The sequence below is a fragment of the Lutra lutra genome, chromosome 3, assembly GCF_902655055.1.
Source record: "Lutra lutra chromosome 3, mLutLut1.2, whole genome shotgun sequence".
Lineage (NCBI taxonomy): Eukaryota > Metazoa > Chordata > Mammalia > Carnivora > Mustelidae > Lutra > Lutra lutra.
The window spans coordinates 40,576,142-40,599,731 of NC_062280.1; the positions used below are offsets into that span (position 1 = coordinate 40,576,142).

Sequence of the window (23,590 nt, forward strand, 5' to 3'; positions counted from 1 at the left end):
CAGGTGTTCAGAGGGTGACAGGATTCCCCAGAGCCTGGCCCAGCTTGACTGCCTATCACACGGTTTGCTTCTAGAAAAGTCTGACCACAACATTTGGAGATGACAAGTACTCCCTGGCCCGGAAGGAGGTACTCACCAACATGTGTTCCCGGCCCATGCAGGTAAGGAAGGACCTGCCCCCCCCAACCTGCCCCTTCTCCCAGGGGCCTCCAGGACCTCCACATGCCAGACAGCCTCAGGGGAGGGGTGGGGAGGATAGCCCCAGGTGTTAGCTAGGACAGGTGAGCCCTGCGCTCTGATTATCAGCCTCCTACACAGACTTGCCTGCCTTACCTGTTCAAGGAAGCTTCTGTGGGGCCGTTCAAGGGCCCAGTTTGAGGCCCGCTGCCCCCTGTGTGGCCTCAGGGGCTCCATTCCCTAACTGAAGGCAGGGAGTCATCACAGGGCATACACCAAGCCTTTAGTGCCCAGTCCCTACAGACCAGACCAGCTCAGGGAAGGAACAGGGGCCAGTTAGCAACTGAGCTGGATGGACACCCTGGAGGGGAGAGATTGTCTCCCATTGCAGCCTTCCTGGAGGGGAAGTCATCACCCCCCACCACGCACCCACCCTGTGGACCCCAGGCAGAGGAATCTCCCTCTTCCTTGCTAGTAGGAGGGGAGTTAGGCAGTGGGCCTATGTCTCAGGCAGTATGACAGGCTGGCAGCCTGGGCCTAGACAATGAACTTGCTCCGGCAGCCTGTCTCAGCCCCCTGAATCTGAGCTTCAGCCCCTGCAGGCCCAAGCATCTTGGGAAGGAGCCCCCCGCCCCCCAGGCCTGTGAGGCCAGCCAGAGCTGCGCATACTAATGGGGCCAGCTCTGGGCTCCATCCTGGCCAGGGGGCAATGACAGACCATTTTTCAGGGGCTCAGTCACTCTGCGGATTCAATCAGTCCACAAGAACCAGGTCACCTCAGCTAGCCACAGCCAATCTATTTCCTGACATTCATATTTCCTGCTAGGAATGGAGCCACTGGGGCCCTTTTGGGTCTGGCTGCCTTTACCCTGTCCCTGGTCACAAGCGTCTCCCCCAACCAAGCACCTTTAAAGCATGCCACACAGAGGGGCAGGTGTGCCTGTGGCGAGGGGACTCGATGGCACTCGATGGCACTCTGCGCTCTAGTTGCTCTGAGATGTAGTTGCCCCAGGGTCCCAGGAACTGCCTGTTGACTGTGCCAGGCAGGGCCAGTCGGGCTCCTGTTCCCTGCCTCCAGCCTCTGGAAGTGTCTGGAACTGTCCACCTCCAAAGTCAAACTAGCTCTGGAGCTCTGTGGAAAGGAGGTGACTCTCCTGAGTCACCTAGAGCCTGAAAAAGAGTGGACTTCTGGGCTTTCCTGCCAGTGAGTGACCTTCAAGGCTGGCCTTTGTATGGGGATCTGATGGCAAAGGGTCCTGGAGTGCCTGTGGTGTCCCTAAGAACTAGGACAAGGACGGGGACCAGGCAGCGGCAGCAGCAATTTCTTAAGGAAGCCGCTGAAACAGGACACCTGGAACTTTCCTGTCCCAGGAAAGCCACAGTCCCCACCCGTCCCAACCTGCCCAGAGACACCTTCCCAGCCAGGAAGGGGACCAGGGCCTCTGTGCTGCTCAGCCCAGCTCGTTTGGGGAACTGGGCCACCACCACTGAGAACAACGCCCAGACGTGGCTTGGCGTGGCGGCTGCTCCCACCTCCCCCAGTGACTTGCTCCAGACATGACCCCGGCCCCAGCAGGAGCTGGCAGGGAGGCAGATTCGGGGAGCTGAGCAGGTCGTCACCAGCTGTGCCCTGGATTCTAGGCCCGACACACACAGAGTAAGTGGAGCCGGCTCTCCGTTTGGCCAAGCACACAGGCAGCAAGGGAGCGAGGGAACAGACAAGGGCGTGACTTGGGCCTCAGTGAGGGATCTGTCCACTTGCTCTTCGCAGCATCCTGGACCACAGGGCAAGTGGCTGCAGGCACTGTGGCCAGGCCACCCACACAGCAGAACCACCATGGCCTGGAACCATTTGTTGGGTCCCTAGAGAAACTTGACCTCTCTTCGTGTAACCCATCCTCACTGCCCCCTGCAGAAAGGCCTCTTGAACTCAGACCTTGGTGCCCAGATGGCTTGGCAGGGACAAGGGCTGAGGTTGGCAGCTGGCAAGCCTCTCTCTCCCTTGGCAGGCGTGTGGCTGCCTGTAGGGGGCGCAGAGGCGCCAGGGTCCCAGCGTGACCTTCCACCCATCAGGGATAGGGGCTGGAGGGCGTGAGGTTGGTCACCACCAAAGACTAGGCCTGGACCACAGGGAAGGAGCTGGGTTCCCACTGCCCACGTCCCTGTAGGCCCGTACCAGGCATCCCAGGCCTTCTCTCCTGCGTGCCGTTCTGGCCAGGTGGCGATGGCAGCCTCCGCGGCCTCGCAGAGCCCTGTGGCTGTCCTGGCTTCCTCTTGTGCCTCCACAGCGTGTCTGCGGCCCCTTGTCCTGCCAGCCCCAGGCCTCCTCCCCTCCTCCCCTTCCCGTGGAGCTGACCAGAAACCACTCCCTGCTTGTCAAGGGCAGTAACTGCCCCTGAACCAACAGCAACAGGCTGAGGGGGAGGCCAAGCTCCACCCCAGCTGCCCTCAGATTTCAGCTCAGGGTCTGCTCCCCCTACCCCCCACCACCCCACAACCCCCACTGGGCCTGGGGCTCTGAGGGAGGAGGCCATCTGGCATCTCAAGGTTTCCACCGCACTTCCTGTGCCCACAGAGGTGGGGTGGGCCCCTTGTAGTGCTCTCTGGCCTATTCTCCATGCCGCTGCCACGAGGGGTCTGCACAACCCAGGGCAAGACCTGTGTTTGTCTTCAGTGGTGGGGGCATGGGCGCCCTGTGGGTCCCCATACAGGGAACGGCCTGCGGTCAGCTGCCGGCAGCCTGGCGGCTCTGTGTGCTCCCAAAATCCCTGGGGCCAGCCCGGCTCTCAGACCCCTTCTCCCGCCCCACAGATGGCCTTGTACTTCTGCTCCGGGGTGCTGCAGGACCAGATGCAATTCCGGCACTATGCCCTCAACGTGCCGCTCTACACCCACTTCACCTCCCCCATCCGCCGCTTCGCCGACGTCCTGGTGCACCGCCTCCTGGCCGCCGCACTTGGTAAGAGGCATGGCCGGGGAGTCACACAGCCTGTGCCTGCTGGAGGGCTGCCGCAGCTCCGAGTGGGCGCCTGGCAGCCAGAAGCCACACTGCATGGCCGTGGAAGCCCCAGGGGGTGGTCAGCCAGGCAGTGGGAGAGCCTGGGCCCAGAAACCCCCCACCCCCGCGAAAGCTCACGGGGGGTCAGCAGCAGTCGCTCATTACAAGTCCTGTGCAAAGCCACGGGCCCTCACTGTGGCCGCCCACCTTCCCATCCCCCGGAGCCGGGCAGCAGGGGAGGCCAGTGCCACCTCGCCTGGGCAGGGAGCACCGTGCCACCCCTCACCCAGCTGTGGCCGGCGCATGCACAGCACCCTGCCAGCAGCCCCGCAACCGCCCTCTTCCCAGGCTGTGGGGAGCTGCCCGACCTGGAGCCCGAGGCCCTGCAGAAGCAGGCCGACCACTGCAATGACCGCCGCATGGCCTCCAAGCGCGTCCAGGAGCTCAGCACCGGCCTCTTCTTTGCCATCCTGGTTAAGGTGAGGCCGCCAGCCCAGTGCCCCCCAACCCCCACCCCACCGCCCCCTCCTGGGCACCAGTGCACAAGGAGCTCTTAAGGAGCTCAGGGGCCTTTGGCAGCCGGGGATGGCCCTGGGTGTGATGCCACGTCCCGTGGCTGAACCTTGGCTAGAGCCCTGCCTTGCAGGAAAGCGGCCCCCTGGAGTCGGAAGCCATGGTGCTCGGTGTCCTGAACCAAGCCTTCGACGTGCTGGTGCTGCGCTACGGCGTACAGAAGCGAATCTACTGTAACGTGAGTCCCCACGGGCCCCTGGGGCAAGGCCAGCTCCAGGATGCCGGGACCCCACCACTTCTGTGCAAAGCCCTCCCTCCCCTCACGGACACACCAAGCTGTGTCCGCTGCACACCTGCACGTCCCCCAGCTCTCTGCCGGGGTCCCCTCCGTATTTGCCCGGCATCTGGCGGGAAGCATGGAGGATGGGAGCATAGGCCGGGGTCCTTTCTGTCCTCACCGGCTCTGGAGAATACAAGCCGTGGTGGTGACACTGGCCATGTGGAGGCAGAGGGCATGCCGTCCCTGACCTTGCTGCCCTCCACCACCAGCACCAAGCCCACCTGATGGGTCACACTGGGACACCCCGCTACACCTGCCTGGGATGAGAAATCCGGGCCAGGAGTCAGGCTCAAGGGAACAGGCCCCTCCCAGACCAATGCAGGATGGCAGAGCGCACAAGCTTTGGGGAATTCCTTGTGGGAATGTGAAGGGAGGAAAGATCAGAGAGAATGATCCGTGGCCACTCTGGAAGCTCTGTCCCCTGAAGAGACAGAAGAGACCACTATTTGCCTTGGGTCCTGCCCTGTGTGGCTGTTTATTCAAGGTTTTTCCCAAGGGTATTTGGTACCCTTGCAGTTAGTGGGTCACCCCCTGGGCCCTGACTCTGGCTTTCAATTTCCTGAAATCCAGCACACAGAGTGGAGCAAGCATGAAGTTAATACAGTAAATCAGAAGAGACAGGAGTCCCACTGGGGATCTGTCAGGGCTCCAGTCCTCAAGTTCACCGAGCAGGAAGGAAGTTCAGGTGTCGGTCATCAGACAGGGCTAGGGCTGCAGACAGGCCAGCCCTCAGCCTATGCTAACAGACCCGGTGCCCGCAGGGGTCAGCACCCCTCTAGCCTTAGGTGCCTGAGGCCCTGCCATTCAGCACTTGGGGCAGTTCTAGGCCAGTGGGAGGCAGGCAAAGGCAGGGGGCTGCCTCCAACCAGGGGGGTGGAGGGGGAGGGTTCCAGGGTCAAAGGTTAGGAGGTGGCTCCCAGAGCTTAGAACCTGAGACGCAGGTATGTGGACCTCCAGGCACTGCCCTTGCGGTCCTACCACTTCCAAAAGGTGGGCAAGAAGCCGGAGCTCATACTTGTCTGGGAGCCTGAGGACACGGACCAGGAGCCAGTACAGCAGGTCAGAACCCGGGAGTGGGGCAGCCTTTTCAAAAAACCACGGTGTGACCATCTGCCCTCTAGCTCTTCCTGAGCCCTCCTCCCACCCCTCCCCACACCCCAGCACTTAGGCTCCCCTGTGGGATTTCAGGCTCTATGTGTAGACACCATTGAGCTCACCCATATCCCCTCCTTGGGGCCAGAGCTTTCCTGTACTGCCTTCCCTGCCCTGGGCCACCTCCCCCACTCCCCGCACCCCGCCCCCAGCATGGGGACAGACAAGGGGCTCTGCCTACCCCTCTAAAGCAGAGTTTTGACTTTGGGGATCCTTTTGGGAATCTAATGAAAACTGTGGATCTCCTACCCAAGAAGTTGCATACAGTGGTTTTCACCCACTGCACACTCTGAAGGCCGGCCCCAGACCCCAGTTCCTTGTTCCCAAAGCCCAGGCACTCACTGTGACCAGAAGACACACCCAGCCATGTCTGGCTCCCTGACTTCTCTCCAGGGCCATGACCTCAGTACTTGCTTGCAGACAGGCAGACAGAGGCCCAGAGGGGAGGGCGAGTGGACCTGGGGCCCAGCTAAGAGGACAGGAGCAGGGCTGGACCCCAGCCACAAGTTCTTGCCCCTCCCATCCACCCACCCCACCCTCCCCACCCCACCCCACCCCCCAGTCCGGCCCCCCATGACGCACTTGTGTCACCAAGCTGGGCTCTGCTGTGCCACAGGTCGTCACCATCTTCAGCCTGGTCGAGGTGGTACTGCAGGCCGAGACCACTGCCCTCAAGTACAGCGCCATCCTCAAGCGGCCAGGCACCGAGGGCCTCCTAAGCCGGCAGGATGAGGAGCAGCCAGATGCCGGTGTCGCTGGTGGCCTGCAGGCCTGAGGCCTCCTGCGCAGCCCACACCCACCCACATCCCTGCCCCACCCGCCGACTTTTAGGAATAGGACCTTTCAACACCAAAGGGGATTTTTAATTTGGTTTTTAACAACTCAGGGCTTTGTTTTTATTTCCTCATTCTATTTTATTTTTGCAGCTCAGTTTTTAAACAAACTGGAGGGGAGAGGGTGGGACTGGATGGAAGGCTGAGGCCTGGCTCATGCTTCCCCCGAGGAGAACGGGACCTGGTCCTCCTGGGAAGGCCGCCCCCCCCCCCTTCTGCCAGGCCACCCACTGCCTTCCCCTGCCCAGGAAACCGGGGACTTTCAGCAAATCAGTGTCATGGAATAAAATCAAGTGTGAATTGCTGTCTGGTGTGTGGGGCACTGTGGGGAGGCCTGGGCAGCAGGGTGCCACTTGGGCCCAGGACAAGGGACCTGGCTCAGGCTGCACCCCTCGCAGCTGAGCTGGGGTCACCACCCTCCAGAACCTTCCTGTCAGTTCCAGGATGATTCACAGAGCTGGCCACATGTCAGACCGATGCCCGTGCCTCGTTCTGGATGATTAGAAATGTAATTAGTATGCAAGACAGCGAAGCTCACCCATCACCCAGCCGAAAGTGACTGTCTGCCCTGCCCCCACCAGCTCCTCTGCCTGCTGGCCTCAGGAGGGGCGGCAGGGGTCCTGCGACACTCCCTCCCTCAGGTCCCAGGCCAGAGCTCTGAGTAGCCCAGTCCACAGGCCTGGGTTCAAGCTGGTGGCTCACCCTCCAGTGCCAATCCTGTACCCTGGTGGCACTGAGGAGCAGGGGACAGAGGGGACCTGGGCCTGCCAGAGATAAGGAAGGCCCTCATCCTGGCCTTCCCAGCCAAAGAGGGGCAGAGGGGTGCCTGGTGGCCCTAACTTGGCCTTGTCACCTGCCTGGCATCGTCCTGAGCACCCCCCAGTTGCACCACCCCTGGGGACCTGGGGACAGAGATGAAGGGCCCCTGGGCTATGCTCTCTCCCCAGCTGGCCTGACCCTGGCCTGCACTCCTTCCCCACCCAGCTAGGGAACCACAGGCTGGCTTCCCAAAGGACTGCCGGAAACCCGGGTAGAAATAAGACCTTGGTCCTTGTTCCTCCATGCCTTTTCCTTGGGGGTCAGTATTAACAAGCCCATTTGATCGGGTTGCAATGAATGCTCTTCAAAGAAAAATTCAGTACAGTACCTCTTAGGAGGACCTCGTGGGCTCTGGAGGACAGATGGCATGGCTGCTTCTGTCCCGCACGGGAAGACCTGGGCCAGGTGTCAGAAGGGAATGGAGGACACGCCACCATCCTACCTTCCATTCCTTTCTCTTCCAACACCTTAGCCAGCCTTCCAGGTGTCCATCTCACCACCCCCAAGATATCCCTGAGGCCACCACCCCTCTCTGTTCCTGTCCCCAGAGCCTTCTCCCGCAACCAGGGACCTGAAGGGAAGATAGGTGAGAGGGTCTGGTGGTTTCGTGTTTGGATGAGAAGATTTCTGAGTGTTTCCTGTCCTAGGCAACCCAACAGAGCCCAAGGGCAAGACACCTCAACCTTGTCCCCATCCCCTCATACTGCCCCACCCTCTGAGGAAGGACACTGGTGTTCTGCACTGAGGCTGTCTCCTGCTGGCCTCCCGAAGAGCCTGGAGGTAGAGGGCGGAGCAGAGCCCCTATGGAATGACACCCATCAGGGAGGCTGTGGGTCAGAGCCCCTGGGCTCCCTCTTGAGCAACATGGACTCAGAATGGACCCCGGTCCTTACGGCCCAGGCGCCCCCCTGAGCCCTGGTGATGCCCAGCCAACTTGGTCAGCAAGGCACAACTTGGCCGCCAGGACTTGCTTGGGCAGAGGTGGGTGTCACCCTGAGCCACGCTAGGGCCACGGGGGCCATGGCCACCCAGCCCACCCCTGCTTCATTTGACAGAAGTGGAAACTGTGCCCAGACAGGAGCCAGGAAGGCTCTGTCTTCCTCAAGGGGCCACGTCAGGTCGCCATGGTGGAGGGAGCCGAGATGCAAATAGCGTCACAGTGGGACAGGCTCCAGCAAACTCCTGAGGCTGGAGAGTGTATTCCTAGCCCTGAAGGCGCAGCAGCCAGAAGACCGGGCTTGGGCCCCACTGGGGTGAAGGAACTGAGGCTCGAAGCTACTTACCTAACCAGGAACTGTGAAGGTCAAGGTCAGAGTGCTAAGAGGACACACAAGAAGATGCTGGAAAGGTAGATCCCACGGCCCCTCTGAGAGGGCCAGAGAGTTTGCACTCTGTCTGAGGGCCAGGCAGAGCCACTGAAGGTTTCTAACCAAGGCTGTGCCGGGAAGGCCTCTGTTCCCTCCCTCCTTTACTTAGCAAGGGAGCAGGGAGTGGCTGCAACGCTCTGTTCGTGGGGCTGCTGTCCGCAGGTGGAGCTGGGTCACTAGTGCGAGAGGCGGTGGTGATGGCATGAAGGTGAAGCAGGAGGGGGTGTCCTGTGGGGACAGAGCCTTAGGGAGCAGCCTTGTGGCTGTTTGCAGGCCGGGGCCCTGAGGCCCAGTGCTGTCTGGGCAAGGGGTGGGGGGGGAGGGTGGCAGGCCAAGCGCAGGTGCAGAGTGATCAAGGAAAGCCCCCGAACTGGGGCGGTGAGGGCTTTCCTTGCCCCCCGGGGGTAGACCCGGGAACAGATGAGGGGCGCAAGCCAGCATCCCCAGACTCCATGCTGAGAATAGACCCCTGCACAGAGGCAGGGGCGGGGAGTGGAGGGTGTGGGGCACAGCACCAGGGGTGGTTGGGGAAAGCCAGGTGGGCCTTGAGGTTCAGGGGAGAGCAGTGCTCAAGCAGGGTGTCCTCCCGCCTGACCCCTGGAAAGGGTCAGCCTGGGAGGGCTCAGGACTGAAAATCTAAGATCAGGAAGATGAGAAGGGTGGGATACGAGGAGCCTGGGAAGGAGGAGCCAGAGAGAGAGGGGTCCTGAGGCTTCAGGAGGACTCCTGTCTTTTGATTATGTAGGAAAGAAACCCAGTGCAAAGTGGCTCTGGGAAGAAGGGAACCGACAGGAAGGCTGGACAGAACTACCAGAGGAGGGCAGGAAAGCCCATGTTGGGGAGACAGGGAGACACCACACCTCCAGGTCACCTGGGGTGGCCCTATGCCCCTTCTCTGTTTCTGCTTCATTTTCTCCTGGTATAGATCACTTCCCCCATGGCGACCTTCTGGAAGTGTCTACCTTCTGTATCTTGCAGCCCACCCTCCCAGCTCTAAGACCCCAGGAAAGAATGGGGCGGTTGCCCAGCCCTGGCCCATCAGAGAGCTGTCACGGTACCAAGTGGGAGCTCCTGTGGTCCCCGGCAGTTGGGAAGGATGGGCGAGAACCTGGGGACCAGGTCCCAGGAAGAGGCTAGGCCCCCGCGGAGACATAGCAGCAGACGCCTGCTGTAGCTGCCACGAGTGCAGAGCGGTGATGCCACAGGACAGGAGCCCAGGCTAGAGGGGCTGTGACAATCCAGGTGAGATGAGGGCCTGAGAGAGGGAGCGAATCCAAGATGGGACAGAGCCGGCACGGACAGGTGCCGGAGGCCCAGGCAAGAATGGCTCCCGCCAGAGGAGGCAAAGAGGAACGCCCTGGGGACAGCAGGGGGATGGATGGGGCAGATGAGGGGTGGAGACAGCAGAGGCCAGAGTTCAGACTCCTTCTGGGGACAAGAGAGCTTCAGATGCCACTACTGGGAGTTGAGAGCATGAGGCAGAGTCGTGCGGTGGGTTAGGACCACACGGGTTGGGAAGCAGAACTCACAGCAGCCGAGACAGGGCAACAGCCTCCGGTAAAGAAAATGTGTTACGTACACACAACGGAATATGGTCCAGCTGTGAGAAGGGACATCCTGCCAGTTGTGGCAACGTGGATGCACCTGGAGGCCGTTCTGCTGAGTGAAACGGGCCCGGCTTGAGACAAACACCGCATGTCCTCGCTTACGTGTGGAGTCTACGAGAATCAAACACATAAAAGCAGAGGAGAAGGCTGCTTTCCAGGGCCAAGGCAGGGAAGAAGAATGGGGAGATGTTGGGGATGAAGTTTCAGTTTTAAGATAAACTAGTCTGGGGATCTCCTACTACACAACACGGTGGTGTAGTTAACACAGTGTTGTGGAGCCGCAGAGCAGGTCCATCTTCAGCGCACTCACCACGGAAAGAATGTGATCGCTCTGAGGTGACAGATAATGTTAACGAGCTTGACAGTGGTGATCACTGCACAGTGTATCCATATATCAAATCATCAAGTTGTACGTCTTGGATATATACAATTACGATTTGTCCACTATACCTCAATGAAACCGCTAAATAAACCAATAAATACAATAAGTACAAACAGAGTCTCTGTGCCTCCCCCTTAAATCTGGACAGGCTCGGTGGCCGCTAAGAAGCAGAAATGTGGCAGAAGTGACCCTGGGCCAGTTTTGAGGCCCAGGCCTTAAGGAACTGGCAGCTTCTACTCCCTGGCTCTTGGAATCCAGCTGCCATGTTGTGAGGAAGCTCAAGCGACTCCGTAGAGAAGCCCTGATGGAAGGAAGCCAGCTCCTCAGCCCTGTGATGGAGCCATCTTGGAAGCAGGTCCCCCAGGTCCCAACCAGCCGAAGCCCCGTTGATCAGACACACACTGTCCCCTCCAAGCCCTGCCCAGATTGCAGATCTGTGATCCAATAAATGTGTGAGGTTGTTTGGGGCTGATTCTAGATAACCAAGAACAGAAGATAAGTAGAATGTGTCAATAGATAGAGCTTATGATGGGAAAATGAAGAAATGATTTAGAAACAGTAGTAAATACCAACAGAAAGCCAAAAGAGGAAAGTAGTTGCCTCAGAGATGGGAAAATGCAAGGAGGGAGACAGGGAACTGCTGTTTGTTGCTGTTTTTTTAACCCAACCTTACAGAGCATTTTGGTAATTTAAATTATATTCGTGTATAAGTTGGATAAGAATAAAAACCCAAACAACTCCCCCCTGCTAAAATCTTTTTTCTTAGCAGAAATGGATCTACAGTTGGTTTAAAAGGCTTTTTGTACATTCAGCAACGGGGATAGTAAACAGTCCATCATTCCAGTAAGTAAGATAAAATTCCTGCTGACAGGTGGCCTCATATTCCCAGTGAGTTCCAATGCTGCTTAAGGCCTTTTACTTAGAGACTCAGGTGGCAGTCTGAGTGGGGACAGGCCCCACTGGTTGTCTCAGTGGAGCCCCTAGGGGCTGTGCTGGCTCCCCATCTGAGCCAAGGCAGCTGGGGCAGGGGGGTTGTGGGGGGACAGAACCACAGGTGAGGCTGTGGGCCTCCCCGTGCAATGGGACTCTGCACGAGGGCTGAAATTCAGGCCCCCGCTAAGCACTGACTACAGAGACCCAGTTCATGAGCACAGTCACAGATTTCAGGGTCAATGGTGAGAGGGGTATTGAAGCAGATGAAAGAGGCTAGCCCTGACAAGAGAGGGAGAAAGCTGCCTTTCACAACAATAAAGAAGATTCTGGAGATGGAGGTTGGAGAGAGAGTACATGAAGTACTTGGAATGATGAGTTTGAATTTGCACGTAACTGAGTCAGGTGACATATTCAAAACCTCCCTGAAAGATCATCTTTTTGAACCTTCTCTCTTTATGAGTTTTTATGGTTTGGTGGTGCTTTTTTTTTTTTTTTTTGATATATAAACGATTTTAGAGGGGGCAAGTCCCATTTTAATAATTTATTTTACTTAAAGTTGTTTTACTCAAACAGTTCCATGAATTGTGTTGTGTTCTTTAATGTTCATAAATTGTTCATCGCTAAGTCTGGAAAGCGTTGAGCCAAATATTGAAGAAGTAACAGAAATGGAAGCGCAAGACAGAACGTGAAGCAAAATGTCTCCTTGAGGAGATTTTCACCTTCATAGATTTTCAAACCAAGCTGCTGTTGAAATAATACAGTCCTCCTGGTTCTTAGGATAGAAAAATCAGAGCGAAAGTACTGAATGCAGTTCCGGGAGTAAGCTTTCGTTCCCTCACCTCGTACATCCATGACTAAAGCCCCTGTCAGCCTTGGAGGTGTCATTCCCGCATGACCCAAAGGACCCACGGCTCCAGCAACAGCCTGGCCCTGTGGCGGCTCCCACCAGGCAGAGTGGCGAGGCTGGGCCTCTGTCCACTCTGCCAGCCCATTCCTGCACCCCCAGCCTGGGGCAGGCTGAGCCCCTAGGAACAAATGGGGGAGGGGTATGGTGGTGTTTCCCGCCCTACTGGTGGACGGTCCCCATTTCTGCACTCCCTGAATATATATGACCCAAGTTCCCCTGTGGAGGGGCAGTGCCTAGATGTTCCTCCCACACAGGTAGGTGGAATGGCCCAGAAGGAGGCCTTGCCCACACAGACCTTAATTATAAATACTTGCTTTCTAGGAATAAGCCGCTCTGTCTGACATTCGGCGGACTGGCTTTCAAACACTAAGCTTTTAATTTTTTTTTTTTTTCAGTTAGTTTTATGTTCAAGATCTGCCTTTTTTCAGAAGATTCCCCTCCCCTTCCAGAACTGCGTCTGTCTCACAGCCCTGTGCTCACAGCCCTGGGATGTCGGTACTATTCTTTTTCCCATTTCACAGAGGAGGACATCGAGGCCTGGGAGAGGTTAAGTACCAAAGGACCATTATAAGTGGTGGAGAGTGAGCCCAGGCCCCAACATGCTTTTTGGTCTTTGGCAACCTGGGGGTCTATAATGTGGTTAATTCTGCATCCCTTGAACACCTTTTTATTACCAGCCTCTGTGAAGAAACTGTCCAGTAGGAGAAGCCAGAGCTGGGGGAGGCAGACTGGAGAGGGGCTGGCAGACAATGACTGTCATAGAAGAGGGATTTGGAGTGTGGCTGTTGTGAGGGTCATCGCAGGGAGGGAGCCAGCAAGGAGGGCAGGCACCAAGGAGATGGCCGATCCCTCAGGCCAAAGTACAGAAAGTCACATGATGTGCCTTCCTCCACTGTGTTCACCATCTTTCCTCTGCCAGTGACTCCTCACCCACCCCTGCCTAGGCTTCCCACTCCGCCCCCCACAAACACCTCCTCTTCATGTGTCCCTCCAGCGGCAGCCCCCCACCCCGCCCGAGGCACAGCCCAGCCCCAATCCTGCGAGCTGTCAATGGGCATTACACGCAGGCTTCTGTCCTGCCCAGATCCACCCCCACCCCCGCCAATACTTCCTGCTCCTCTCCAAGGGGGTCTGACTCTGCTCAGGGGAACCCCCATTCTTTCCCTGGGACAGTGTCCAGGAACAGAATTCAGTTTATGTATCACCTCCCCCCACTTCTAGACAGGAAGCCCCTCACTGGTTGGGTCTGATGGACTCAGCTAGTCCTCCAGCATGATTTACATATGGTGGGTGCTCAGGAGATTTTCACTGTATAAAATTGTCTCCTTTGAGCAATGAGTTGTGCGCAAGTTGTGTCACTGCCCAGCTTCTGGTTTTTGCCTCCAGGACCCTCACTGAGCCCTCGTGCGGTCAGTTTGGTGAGGGCTGCTGCGAGGGGCCTGTGAGCGTCAGAGGCCCATGCCCCCTCCCCAAACCTCAGTTTCCAAGGCTGGTGCAATGGGCTCCTGCTATTAACAGTTGCCTTCCGGGGCCTTCCTTTGGGCTTTGCAAACCCTCTCGGACCCCACACACAGAGCTGGTGCTTAACTTCACACAGGTCAAAATTCCCAGCATGAGGAAATTCCCAAGTGACTTGGCACAGTGTAACCCCTGGAGTTACCAGGTGTATCCCACTGTGCGCTTGAACTCAGGCCTTAGATGCACTACGTTCTGAGCCCCAGAACCTGTCTCGGCAAACTTTTCCCCAACATGGCCCCGTGGATGCCCCCAAGGTCTGTGCTATCTCTGGTTCCCTCCAAAGGCTCCCCCTTCCGGGGGCTGTTCTCCAATCAGTGCCTATCTGCTCCTGGCAAGGGCAGAGCCTAAGTCTCTCTGGGCCTGCAACAGGGACGACGGACACACATGGACCATAGGTACAAAGAGAGGCAAGGGGCTCCTCCCTCCCCTGCCAGTGCTTTTCCGTGACCTCTAAGATCTCTCTCATTGAGCCCGTGACCCGGGCCATGCCTGTTGCTCTCCGCTGAGTGCTCCTTCGTGGTCCATCTTATCCCCCAGGCTACGATGCAGCTAACTTCTGTGAGGAGTACACAGTCCCTGGGACTTTTTTTTTTTTTTAAGATTTTATTTATTTATTTGACAGAGAGAGAAATCACAAGTAAGCAGAGAAGTAGGTGGGGGTGGGGAGGAAGCAGACTCCCTGCTGAGCAGAGAGCCCAATGCAGGGCTCGATTCCAGGACATTAAGATCATGACCTGAGCAGAAGGCAGAGGCTTAACCCACTGAGCCACCCAGGCGGCCCCTGCCACAGGACTTTTCTTGATGGCCCCCTGCTTGGGCCACAAGGAGAGACAGATGGGCAGGCCTCCACTCCAGGCCCCAGAACTGCACCGGCAAGTCTGGCAGGAGAAGGGAGATATGGGATGAGAAGTGCAAGGAGGGGGGCACCTGGAGGGTGTAGCTCATTGAGCGACTGACTCTTGGCTTCAGCTCAAATCTGATCTCAGGGTCGCAAGATCAAGCCTCAAGATGCGCCTCTGTACTCAGAGGAGAGTGTGCTTGTGTTTCTCTCTCCCTCCCCTTCCCCCCTGCATGTGCCTGCTCCCTCTCTCTCCCAAATAAATCTTAAAAAAAAAAGGGGGGGGGGTGCCTGGGTGGCTCACTAGTTTAAAGCCTCTGCCTTCGGCTCAGGTCATGATCCCGGGGTCATGGGATCGAACCCCACCACACTGGCTCTCTGCTCAGCAGGGAGCCTGCTTCCTCCTCTCTCTCTGCCTGCCTCTCTGCCTGCTTGTGATCTCTGTCTGTCAAATAAATAAATAAAATTTTAAAAAAAGAAAGAAAGAAAGAAAAATACAGGGAAGGTCAAGCACTGCCAGGAGGCTGAGTGGGGCTGAGATAACAGCTCTGCCCCCACTGCTCCCCTGGGCCTGCCCACCTCCCTGCCAGACCCCCACGGGCCTTCAGGAGGCGCGGTACCCCCCCACATCCCAGGAGGTCTGCCGGTGCAGAGAGAGAGGGCAAAGTCCAACCATGTTTGCTTCCTGCATCCCAGCCGAGTAGAGACACTCCTACTATTTCTTCAGGGCTGGTGGGAGGCTCACATGAGAGAAACTGGCCCATTAGAAAGAGATGCCTCCGTTTCCCCGAAGTGTTCCCCACTATGTGGCCTTTGGGAGATTGACAGTCGTTCCCAGCTCCTGGGAATGATCAGGGCTGTCACTACATTTCCCAAGGGGGAGGGAGGGTGTCGTCATCATGAGATCAGGAGGGCAGGAGGCAGCAAGCAGCCATCCCTCTGTGGGTTGGCAGCAGCTGCTACGAAGGGGGGCTCCCCATCACCCTGCCCCTCGCCGGGTTGACATGTGCCCCGCGCGGAGGGCTGGGACACCGCCCGGACAGCCTCCAGTGGTAAACGAGGACAGCAGTGGAGGGTGCTGGGGCTCCAGATGGGGCCCCACAGAACAACCCCTTCCTTCCCAGGGAGCAGTGAGACCAGGCCATGCAGACCACGGGCATCACAGAGCCAGGTGTCCCCTGACGTGGGATGACAGTTACCCCAGAGGCATTATCTCTCACTCCACACCAGGACACGCTTGCTGCCTGCTGACTTGTAATCCTGGGCCCCAGAGGAAGGACTACAACCGATGTCATCACAGGTGACTCACGCCCACCGGCGCCTGACTGGCTCGGGGCAGAGTCCCCCCCCCCCCCCCCCCGGTGGCCCCACGCAGCTGTGTCAGGGCTGCAGGCTGCGAATGTGAACAAACAGACTTCATTGACTGCCAGTGGTCCGGGGCGGGGAGGGGGGTGGTTGGCGGGGGGGTGGGGGTTGGCCTCCAGTCCCACGCAGGCACACAAGAAACCACTTAGTGTTTTCTTCGTGTCACCATGAGGAGCGCCAGCAGCCGCACTCCTGGCGTGTACTCCAGAAAAATGAAACCACATGTCCCCCCAAAAAAGCCTGAATGAATATGTTGGGATGAATTTCCAGGAAATTTTGCTGAGTTGAAAAAACAAAAACAAAAACAACTCAACCCCCAAAGACTTCAGGATTCCATTTATGTAACTTACTTGAAATGACAACATTTTAGAAATGCAGAAAAGGGCCTAGAGACGGAGCAGGGGTGTGGCACGGAGGGGGGGAGGTTAAAAAGCGGTCTGTTCCAGTCTGTGGGGTTGGAGCTATTCAGCATCTCACCAGCAACGGTGTTTGTGAACCCACGCACGTGACGAGAGAGTGTAGAACCTACATACCCAGGGGAATGAGTACACATGAACAGGAGCATATCCAAATCGCGGAAAATCTATGGCTTGTACCATCGGGGGAAATTGGGCAGCCTACAGGGAGGGATCTCTGTATTATTTCTTAAACTGCGTGTGAGTCTCTAACTTATGTCAAAAATTCCAGTTAAAAAAGGGTATGGGAGAGGGCACCGGGGTGGCTCAGTCAGTTAAGCGTCTCTAAGTTTCGGCTCAGGTCATGATCTCAGAGTTGTGAGATAGAGCACTGCCCCCCAAAACCAGTGGGGCTTGGCACTGGGGGTGGAGCCCACTTAAGATTCTCTCTCTCCCTCTGCCTCTCCCCCTCCACTTGCACAAGAAGCTCTCTTGCTCTATCTCCCTCCCTCTCTAAAAAAAAAAAATCCTGTTGAGAAAGGGTATGGGGAACTTATTGGAAGGAAGACTTATCTTGGAGCAACAAACCTTTCACCTACTGCCTGGTAGAAATAACCAATTAATTAATTAAGGACCTGCCCAGAAGTTAGTCTCCCCTGACCTTTAGCCAAGAATTTCCCTAACACAGCAAGATAATACAGGGGACAGAAGGGTCTATGGGGACAAGTCAGAGGCCGGGAAGGATATCTATCTCTCCCCAGATTTGGAGGACAGCCGGGTCAGTGTGGTTGGCGAGCTGGTGGAAGGGCAGGTCTGCCTGAGCAGAGCGGGGCTGGGCAGGGAGACGCTGGGGGGCCAGGGCAGTCACCTGGTTTTGGGGACCAAACACGTGGCTCAGGTGGTCGGGAGGCCAGAGCACAAACCAGAGCCACATGGTCCGCTGGGGTGGGTAGAGTGGGGAGGAAGGTTTTTCTTCTCTGAATCTTTTAAGCACAACATAAAAGTTACCGTCATAATCATTTTGTGTCTGGTTTGGTACAGGGAAGCATATTCACGCTGTTGTACAGCAGCTCTCCGGAACATTTCCAGCTTCAAAACTGAAACTCTGTCCCCACCAAACACCCTCCTCCGGAGGGGGCCCTTTGGGCCCCCTCTTCCTGGCCCCTGGCAGCTAGTCCTGGGCATTGGACAGCTTCAGATACCTAGTTTAAGGAGAGTCCCCCAGGCTTTGTTCTTCTGTGACTGGCTTATTTCCCTTAGCATCATGTCCTCAGGGTTCATCCATGGTGTAGCACGTGACAGGGTTCCCTCCCTTTTTAGGGCTACAGAACATTCCATCACATGGATCTTGGTTCCATTATATCACATCTTAGTTATACATTCACCTGGTGAGGGACACTTGAGTTGCCTGCCCCTTATGGATCCTGTGAACAGAGCTACTATGAACATGAGGGTGCAAATATCTCTTCCAGACCTTGCTTTGAATTTTTTTTGATAGACGCCCAGAAGATGCGATGGAGGGATTGGAGGAAGGCTTTTGAACCAGCCTAGCTACTGAAACCTCTTAACTCCCTAACAGAAGCTACACCTGCGGGTATTCGTGGGCCCTGGAGAGAAAAGACTCACCCCTGGGTTCCAGCTGCCTGTCTGAGGGAGCAGAGATCAACCTCAGCACGCTGGGCCCCACCCCACCCCCCACACACATGCAGGTGCGTGCACGCACATGCGCCCTACGAGGCCGGCCTGGCTCCAGTAACTGGACACACAGGCAGGGATCTGCTCTGTCACCACAAAAGTCCCAGCCTTTTCCGCAGCCCAAGAAGTCTAGGTTCAGACTCCGGGTGTGCTCTGAGCCCAGCACCTTCCCCACCTGCCCCCGCCAAGGCTGGTCAGAAACCCGGCCATCCCATATGCCTCCTTTCCCATGTCTCGGGGCCTCGCAGCATTGGGAAGCCAGACCCAGACCCCTGGCTCAGGCTCCCCCAGCGCCCACATGGAGCCTGCCCAAAGCGGACTTTCGGAAGACTGAACACATGAGGCAAAGGTAGGAGTGACGGTTCTCTCACAAGACTATGTGAGCAAAGGGTTGGGATGGACACGGCAAATGCTCCTCCCCCAAAAGGGGATGTGCCCCAAATGCCCCCCCACCTTGGGGTGACAGCTAGGATTCTGCTGTGCTGGACAGATCTGCCTTCTCGAGGCCCCCTGCCCCTGGGCTTGCTTGGCCACACCCTGCCACTTCCCTCCTGCCAGCCAGACATCACATCACCTGCAGGGCAGGGCCAGGGTGGCCACCGGGGGCAATGGGAGGGACATGGAGCCTTTTACAGCCAGGGACAAAGTCCTGCCCAGACTAAAGCCCAGGTGGCTGGTACTGCAGCTGGTACCCAAGTTCTGGCCCTCCTGGGGTTCCAGCCTGCCCGGAGTCCTAGCTTTGCCACCCTCCCGCCACCCCACAGGCATGCAGGGGGCCTGGGTGCTGCTGCTGCTGCTGGGCCTGAGGCCACGGCTGGCCCTCAGCATCATCCCAGGTAAGGAAGCACCTCCCAGCTGCCCCCCACACATGGAGTCCTCCCCCAGGACTGACCTGGCCTCCCCTCTCCCCTTGGCCAGCGGAGGAGCAGGACCCAGCCTTCTGGAACCGCCAGGCGGCGCAGGCCCTGGACACCGCGAAGAAGCTGCAGCCCATCCAGACAGCTGCTAAGAACCTCATTCTCTTCTTGGGGGATGGTGAGTGCACAAGGCTGGCCGTGCCTGTGGTCCCTGTAGCCCAAGCTGCCAGTGGCCACAGACCAACCCTGACAAGGTGTGCTCCTTTAGGGATGGGGGTGCCCACAGTGACAGCCACTAGGATCCTAAAGGGGCAAATAAATGGCAAACTGGGACCTGAGACACCCCTGGCCATGGATCACTTTCCGTACCTGGCTCTGTCCAAGGTAAGGGCTGGGTGGCCTGAGGGTGCCCGCCACTAGAGGGGCAGGGGTGGGGAAGGTGGCAGGAGGGGAGGCCCCAGGAGATCTGGAGACTGAATTTAGGGGCACTAGGGCAGTGAGGGTGGGCCCTGGGGCCTGGGTAGGATCTTGGGCATCTGTCGGTGTTAGAACCTGAAGGCGTCTCTGTCCCCAGACGTACAACGTGGACAGACAGGTGCCAGACAGCGCAGGCACAGCCACAGCCTACCTGTGCGGGGTCAAGGCCAACTACCAGACCATTGGTGTGAGTGCAGCTGCCCGCTTCAACCAGTGCAACACAACGAGGGGCAATGAGGTCACTTCCGTGATGAAGCGGGCCAAGAAAGCAGGTGGGCTTAGGGCCAGCTTCATGGGCAGAGGCAGGATCAGAGACCTCAGGGATTCATGCTGACCTCTGCCCCCCACAGGGAAGTCAGTCGGGGTGGTGACCACCACGAGAGTGCAGCATGCCTCCCCAGCTGGCACGTACGCCCATGTAGTGAACCGAAACTGGTACTCAGACATGGACATGCCCATCAAGGCGCGGGAGGAGGGATGCCAGGACATCGCCCAGCAGCTCATCTCCAACGTGGACATTGATGTGGGACATGAAGGGCAAGGGTGGGAGGCGAGGTGCCCATAGAGACCACAGTCCAGGACACTGACAGCCTGAGCTCTGGGGCCTGGCAGGGTCTCCAGGGGCTTAGGGAAGGGGGGTGGTGGTGGAGAAAGTACAGCTGGGCCCAGGCCATACCCACAGACCTGGTCAGGGCGCTAGGGGCTGTCAGAGAAGGGAGCAAAGGGCCAGCCAGGGCCCAATCCCACCTGCCCAATCCTTTGGCCACAGGTGATCCTGGGCGGAGGCCGAAAGTACATGTTCCCCAAGGGGACTCCAGACCCTGAGTATCCAAGTGACACCAGACAGAATGGAGTCAGGTCGGATGGGCGGAACTTGGTGCAGGAGTGGCTGGCCAAGTATAAGGTGATGGGGGCCTGGAGGTGCAAGGGGTACAGCAGGGACAAGGATCAGAGGGCTATGGACTGAGTCTCGGTTCTGCCCCTCCCAGGGTGCCCGGTATGTGTGGAATCGCTCGGCGCTCATGGAGGCATCCCAGGACCCCTCTGTAACACATCTCATGGGTAATGACCCCAGATACCCCCACTGTCCCCACCCTTGCCTCCCTGGTCCCCAGAAAGCCAAAGATATGCAGATGTTCAGGCCATGGACTCTCCCCACTCCCCAGCCAGTCACCACTGTCCCCCTTTCCCACAGGCCTCTTCGAGCCGGGAGACACAAAGTATGAGATCTACCGAAACACGACCCAGGACCCGTCCCTGATGGAGATGACAGAGGTGGCAGTGCGCCTGCTAAGCAGGAATCCCCGTGGCTTCTACCTCTTCGTGGAGGGTGAGCGGCAGCCCCTTTCGGATCAGAGGAGTGGGACTGGTCAGGGCGGCTGGGGACTGTCTGCCTTCCATGTGCCCTGCTTGCAGGAGGCCGCATCGACCACGGTCATCATGACGGCATGGCTTCTCTGGCACTGACGGAGGCAGTCATGTTTGATTCCGCCATCGACAAGGCCAGCCAGATCACAAGCGAGCAGGACACCCTGACCCTTGTCACCGCTGACCACTCTCACGTCTTCTCTTTTGGTGGCTACACACTGCGAGGGAGCTCCATTTTCGGTAGGCAGGGCGCTCCGTTTGCGGTAGCCAGAGCTGTTTTCCAGATTATACGGCAGAAATGGCTCTGAGTCGCAGTTTCCTCGCTTGTCAAATGGGGCCTTGTGAGGACTGGGCTGGGCCCGCAGGGGGCCCTCACTGCGGTGGGGGTGCTCAGCAGGTCCCTTCCCCCCCGCAGGGCTGGCCCCCAGCATAGCCCTAGACAACAAGACCTACACCTCCATCCTTTACGGCAACGGCCCCGGCGGCCTATACGCGCTCACGGGGAGCTCCCGGCCCAACGTCAAGGACAGCCAGAGCAGTGAGCGCCGCGGGGAGGCGAGGCGGTCCTGGGGGGGGGGGGGTGGCGGGGGCAAGGGACCAGCATGGTGGGTAGCTCGCGGGAGGGGGAGGCCGCCCGCCCCGCCGGCCCTGAAGCCCCACTCTCCGGCCAGGGGACCCCACTTACAAGCAGCAGGCCGTGGCGCCCCTTGTCTCCGAGACTCACGGCGGCGAGGACGTGGCGGTGTTCGCGCGCGGCCCGCAGGCGCACCTGGTGCACGGCGTGCAGGAGCAGAGCTTCGTGGCGCACGTTATGGCCTTCGCCGCCTGCCTGGAGCCCTACACCGATTGCGGCCTGCCGCCCACGGCCTCCCCCAACGACGCCGCGCTCCCCGGCCCGGCCGGTGCGCCTCTGTCGCTGCCGCTGCTGGCAGGGACGCTGCTGCTGGGGCTGCTGGCCGGTGCCACGCCCTGATCCCCGAGCCCCCGGGCCCCGCCCCCTCTGCCCCCTTTCCCCAGACCCCGGCCCCTCCCCCAGCCCTAGGCCCAACCCCCGGAGGCCCTTCCCTCCCAGCGCGGGCCCAGTCCCCAGACTTTCACCCGGGTGCGGGCCGCCGGGACCCCAGCGGGCTGCAATGGCGGATTTCCGGGGCACCCACGGGCCCCCCGTGGGCTGTTCTCGATCCCCCAACGTCAACGCCAGGGTAAGGACGGGGGTGCTCCAACCACCAGACTCTGCCCGGCAGGTTGCCCTGCCTGAGGACCAGGCGGGCACCATGCCAGAGGTGTCCCCCACAGGGCCACGACTCGACCAGACCCCGCAGCATACAAGTTTCTTGGCCCCAGTCTTCACAGCACATTGGGGCCGAGGACTCGGGCATGTCCGTGTGCCCGGAAAACTGTGGCTTCCTCTCAACCCGCAAGGGACCCTGCAAAGTGGTGGAGGAGACTGCTGGGGCCGGGTTGCGGTACCATCCACCATGTGCACCTCCTGGGGCCCAGTACTATTACACAGAGAGGAGACGCTGACACAGAATGGAAAGACTTGTCCCAAGTCACTTAGCTGCTGATGTTCATGCCCCAGTGCCCATTCCAGGCTGGGAGACCCAAGGAGCAGGCAGAGCAGGCAGTCCTGGAGCAACCCTTGTACCCTCTGGGAGACCATCTAGGTGCTGGGCACAGGTCTGTGAAGAGAGGAGATTCCCTCTCCTCCCCGTGCCTCTATTCTACTGAGAAAGACAAAACAATAATCAAATAAACCATTGTGCAGTGTAATGCCAGTTGTGATACATTCTAGAAAGAAAAATCATTAGCACGTGGGAGCACAGAAGGATGTCTGTGACTGAGAGGATGGGGTGGATAATTCAGATCAGGAGGTCAGGGAGGGGCTGCCTGAGGTGCAGGCAGTGAAGTGAGGACAAGGAAGTGAGGGCTTGAGTCATGCAGGAGGAACAGCCGTGCAAAGGCCCTGAGGTAGCAATCGGCAAGTGCTAGTCCAGGCCTATAGCTGGATCAGAGAGTTAGGGTGGGGTAGGGGAGGGGGTAAAACCTGAGACATAAGGAAGGATAGGAGCAGGTGGGTGAGAATTTTGAACTTTATCCAAAGTGTGCGACTGGTATGCGACTGGAAGTCTTTGAGCAGGGGCATAACATGACCTGACTCTTGGAAAATACCACTGATTATTTTAAGGGATAAGAGTTTTGTTTTGTTTTTTGTTTGCGGGGAGGGGGTAGAGGTGGGAGCTGGAAAACCAGAGGAGAGGTGCAGACTCCAAACACATCTGACCTCCATCCAGAAATATTCGGGAGCACCCACTCCAATATAGGTGTGCTTGTAGAGTATCTAACCCACCCTATTGGAACATTGAAAAGAATTTATGAAAGTGAAATCACCTGTATTTTTAAATAAATTTTACAAAATTACAAATTTATTTGCACATTTGCAAAGGTGCAAAAAAAATTTTTGCTCTCGCTAGAAATATCAATGTGATTGAGTATGCTTTCTTATTTACTAAGATCTTTTTAAAAATTGAAGAATAATTGACATACAATATTGTATTAGTTTCGGGCATCCAACGTGGTGATTCGATATATATGTACAGTAAGAAATGGCCACCACAGTAAGTCTAGTTACCATCTGTCACCATACTGAGTTGTTACAATTCTTATTTACTAAAATCTTGATTTTGCACTGTAAAACATCGATTTGAAAGCATGGGCCTCAGGGCAGTTTATTTCAATTCTGGACCTTAGTAGCTGTCACAAAAATATCGGAGCTGGATGGAAAAAGGGCATCATTAGCTAGGCTCCCCGAGCCATCATACTCATTTTTAAACTCCATCCACCAGTTATACAAGGACTTGATAAAACCCAGCTGCTGTATTTCTGTCTTCCCTGTTGTCAATTACTTGGCCTTACAAACCAATGTGAGGGTGCTACATGTGTGTGTTTCATAAGTGGGCTCAAAGCCCAAGGAAACTCTTGGGCTTTAAACTCTACAGGTTGGGGCACCTGAGTTTAAGTATCTGCCTTCAGCTCAGGTCATGGTCCC

General features: G+C 57.5%; 2 protein-coding genes across 4 annotated transcripts in view; both read left to right on the plus strand.

The window, feature by feature from the left end:
- The window catches only part of DIS3L2 (DIS3 like 3'-5' exoribonuclease 2), a 355,877-nt gene extending 349,560 nt beyond the window's left edge, over positions 1-6,317 (plus strand). For all 3 annotated transcript variants that reach the window (XM_047721343.1, XM_047721346.1, XM_047721345.1), the window contains exons 16-21: positions 75-161; positions 2,989-3,136; positions 3,524-3,654; positions 3,822-3,926; positions 4,986-5,087; positions 5,797-6,317. In XM_047721343.1, the coding sequence (XP_047577299.1) occupies positions 75-161; positions 2,989-3,136; positions 3,524-3,654; positions 3,822-3,926; positions 4,986-5,087; positions 5,797-5,955 (732 nt within the window). In that variant the 3' untranslated portion in view covers positions 5,956-6,317. The remainder of the gene's footprint in view (positions 1-74; positions 162-2,988; positions 3,137-3,523; positions 3,655-3,821; positions 3,927-4,985; positions 5,088-5,796) is intronic.
- Positions 6,318-18,539: 12,222 nt separating this feature from the next.
- ALPI (alkaline phosphatase, intestinal) lies at positions 18,540-22,314 on the plus strand. The gene is made up of 11 exons (XM_047721347.1): positions 18,540-18,675; positions 18,758-18,874; positions 18,965-19,080; positions 19,271-19,445; positions 19,524-19,696; positions 19,943-20,073; positions 20,159-20,235; positions 20,369-20,503; positions 20,590-20,781; positions 20,957-21,079; positions 21,213-22,314. The coding sequence occupies exons 1-11, from the start codon at positions 18,606-18,608 to the stop codon at positions 21,512-21,514; spliced, it is 1,611 nt and encodes a 536-aa protein (XP_047577303.1). The 5' UTR covers positions 18,540-18,605; the 3' UTR covers positions 21,515-22,314.
- Positions 22,315-23,590: the final 1,276 nt, after the last annotated feature.

What these genes read in the sequence shown, in the direction of transcription:
- ALPI (XM_047721347.1), top strand. Translation starts at nt 18,606, where the DNA reads ATGCAGGGGGCCTGGGTGCTGCTGCTGCTGCTGGGCCTGAGGCCACGG. An exon ending in CAGGAGTGGCTGGCCAAGTA is followed by an intron (nt 20,074 to 20,158) that starts TAAGGTGATGGG and finishes GTTCTGCCCCTC; the next exon opens with CCAGGGTGCCCGGTATGTGT. An exon ending in CTCTGTAACACATCTCATGG is followed by an intron (nt 20,236 to 20,368) that starts GTAATGACCCCA and finishes CCTTTCCCACAG; the next exon opens with GCCTCTTCGAGCCGGGAGAC.